Source organism: Penaeus japonicus, unplaced genomic scaffold (genome assembly GCF_977035675.1).
Source record: "Penaeus japonicus unplaced genomic scaffold, GWHDUDI00000001_assembly GWHDUDI00000030, whole genome shotgun sequence".
Lineage (NCBI taxonomy): Eukaryota > Metazoa > Arthropoda > Malacostraca > Decapoda > Penaeidae > Penaeus > Penaeus japonicus.
The window spans coordinates 33782782-33785281 of record NW_028234432.1 but is presented as its reverse complement, the minus strand read 5'-3'; the positions used below and the strand labels follow the sequence as shown (position 1 = coordinate 33785281).

The following is a 2500-nucleotide window of genomic DNA, read 5'->3' as shown; positions in this document are numbered from 1 at the left end:
GGATAATATTCAGAGAGAGAGAGAGAGAGAGAGAGAGAGAGAGAGAGAGAGAGAGAGAGAGAGAGAGAGAGAGAGAGAGAGAGAGAGTGAGAGAGAGAGAGAGAGAGAAAGGGAGAGAAAGAGAGAGAAAGAGAGAAGAAGAGAGAGAAAGGGAGAGAAAGAGAGAGAACGAGAGAGAAAGAGAGAGAACGAGAGAGAACGAGAGAGAAAGAAAGAGAGAGAGAGAGAGAGAGAATAATCTTTATCCATCGACCTGTACGTAGAAGTAGCTAAAAATGTACCATCTTATATATGTATTTATAATTATAGCCGTCACTGGAAAGATCAAAACCCCTAACGCGTTTGGAATATTTGAACGGCGTTCCCGGTAACCAGTTGGGTTGTTTAAGCCACGCTCATCCCAAGCCGACATCCAAATATGTTTTTACGAAGATTACACATAAAGATGTAGAGATATCATGATGTATGCAATGATACAGAGAGGAGGGGTAACTGAAGATACAGAGAGACAGAGAGACAGATACAGAAGCAAAATGGAGGATGTAACAATACAGAGATACAATGAAATAGGCAAAGACAGAAAAATTATCTATTATCACACACACACATACAGATCCACATGAACAATGTAGGGGTATAATGAAATATGAAGAGATACAGAGATACAATGGAACATGTAGAAAATACACGAAATAGAGAAACTAAGATGGGTGTAGAGATACAAAGAGATCTATAGAAATAAAATGAGTTTGTCGAGAGAGAGAGAGAGAGAGAGAGAGAGAGAGAGAGAGAGAGAGAGAGAGAGAGAGAGAGAGAGAGAGAGAGAGAGAGAGAGAGAGAGAGAGAGAGAGAGAGAGAGAAAGCAGAAGTAGAAATATAATGAGACATATTTAAGTGCAGAGAAATGTAGAAAGAAATTTAAAGGAGAGAGAGAAAGGAAGGTTTAGGAAGAGCGTATTTTTCCGAAATCAGAAATAATCTTTAAAAATCATAACGAATTCCGCACACTGTAAAATACGTTTTCAGTTTTATCTATATTTTTTTCGATAAACATAGAAGACGTCAATGAAACAAAGCAATTAAATGACAAGCTCTACACAAATGTTTCTTGACTTGTTGCTACACTAACTTGAATCCTCTCTTCTTGTTGTTGAGGGATGTGTGAAACGAGATTCTCAATAGTTTGTCCTGTTATTCGTCCTACGCCTGGCAACGCATTCAATAACCAATCAGCGTCTATAGAGAGTAGTGACGTCATCTGCCAAATTTTGAACGCGATGGTGAATAGTTTCTACCAAAGACGGCTTCTCTTGTATGCTGTTTTTGCTATACAAGGTCACTAATACACGCATCGGCCTCTCTCTTTCTCTCTCTGCTATATATATTTACACACACACAAACACAGGCACACCAACACGGACGCAAGCACATCAACATACACACACACATACACACACACACATATATATATATATATATATATATATATATATATATATATATATATATATATATACATATATATATATATACATATATATACATATATATGTATATATATATATATATAAGGATATATATATGCATATATATATATATATATGGATAAATATATACATATATATGTATATATATATTAATACATATCCTTATATGTATGTATATGTACAAATAAACTTATATGTGTATGTGCATATATTTATGTATACATACATGCTTAAATATATATATACATATATATATATTTATACATATATATATTTTTTTTCTTTCTTTCTTTTTTTTTTTTTTTTTTTTTTTTTTTTTTTTTTACCTCCCTGACCTCGACTCAGAGTGAGAATCCCGGCTCCTCACCATTACACTACACGACCCACCCAAAGGGTCATCTAACCAGATGCCTTACAGCCACTATGGAAGTTACCTAAATTCTTAGCAGAGCAGTGATAGCGAGGTTTTACAGACAATCTCCGTAGGCACTCGGCGGGAATGAATTAGAAATTCAAGTCACAAATGTTAATTGATCCTTTTGGTGGGTCGTGTAATGTAGGGTTAGGAGTCGGGATTCTCACCCTGAGGACACGAGTTCGAGTCAAGGTCAGGGAAATAAAATTTGTTGTACTATGTTAGAATGCGTTACTGCATGCTACCATCTTTTTCACAGGCATATATATATATATATATATATATATATATATATATATATATATATATATATATATATGTGTGTGTGTGTATATGTGTGTGTACATATAAATATATATAAATAAATATCTATTACTACGAATATTTTATATATGTATATATATGTATTATATATACATATATATATATATATATATATATATATATATATATATATATATATATATATATATATATATGCGTTCATACACACATACTGCACATATATCTATATATATATATATATATATATATATATATATATATATGTATTATATGTATATATATATATGTATAAAATATATATACACATTCACAA

At 32.2% G+C, this 2500-nt stretch overlaps 1 protein-coding gene across 1 annotated transcript in view; it reads right to left on the bottom strand.

The window, feature by feature from the left end:
* Window positions 1–676, bottom strand: part of LOC147468289 (glutamate receptor ionotropic, kainate 1-like) — an 8259-nt gene extending 7583 nt beyond the window's left edge. The window contains exon 1 of the mRNA XM_086554776.1: window positions 612–676. Within this exon, the coding sequence (XP_086410902.1) occupies window positions 612–676 (65 nt within the window). The remainder of the gene's footprint in view (window positions 1–611) is intronic.
* Between the last annotated feature and the right edge of the window lie 1824 nt (window positions 677–2500).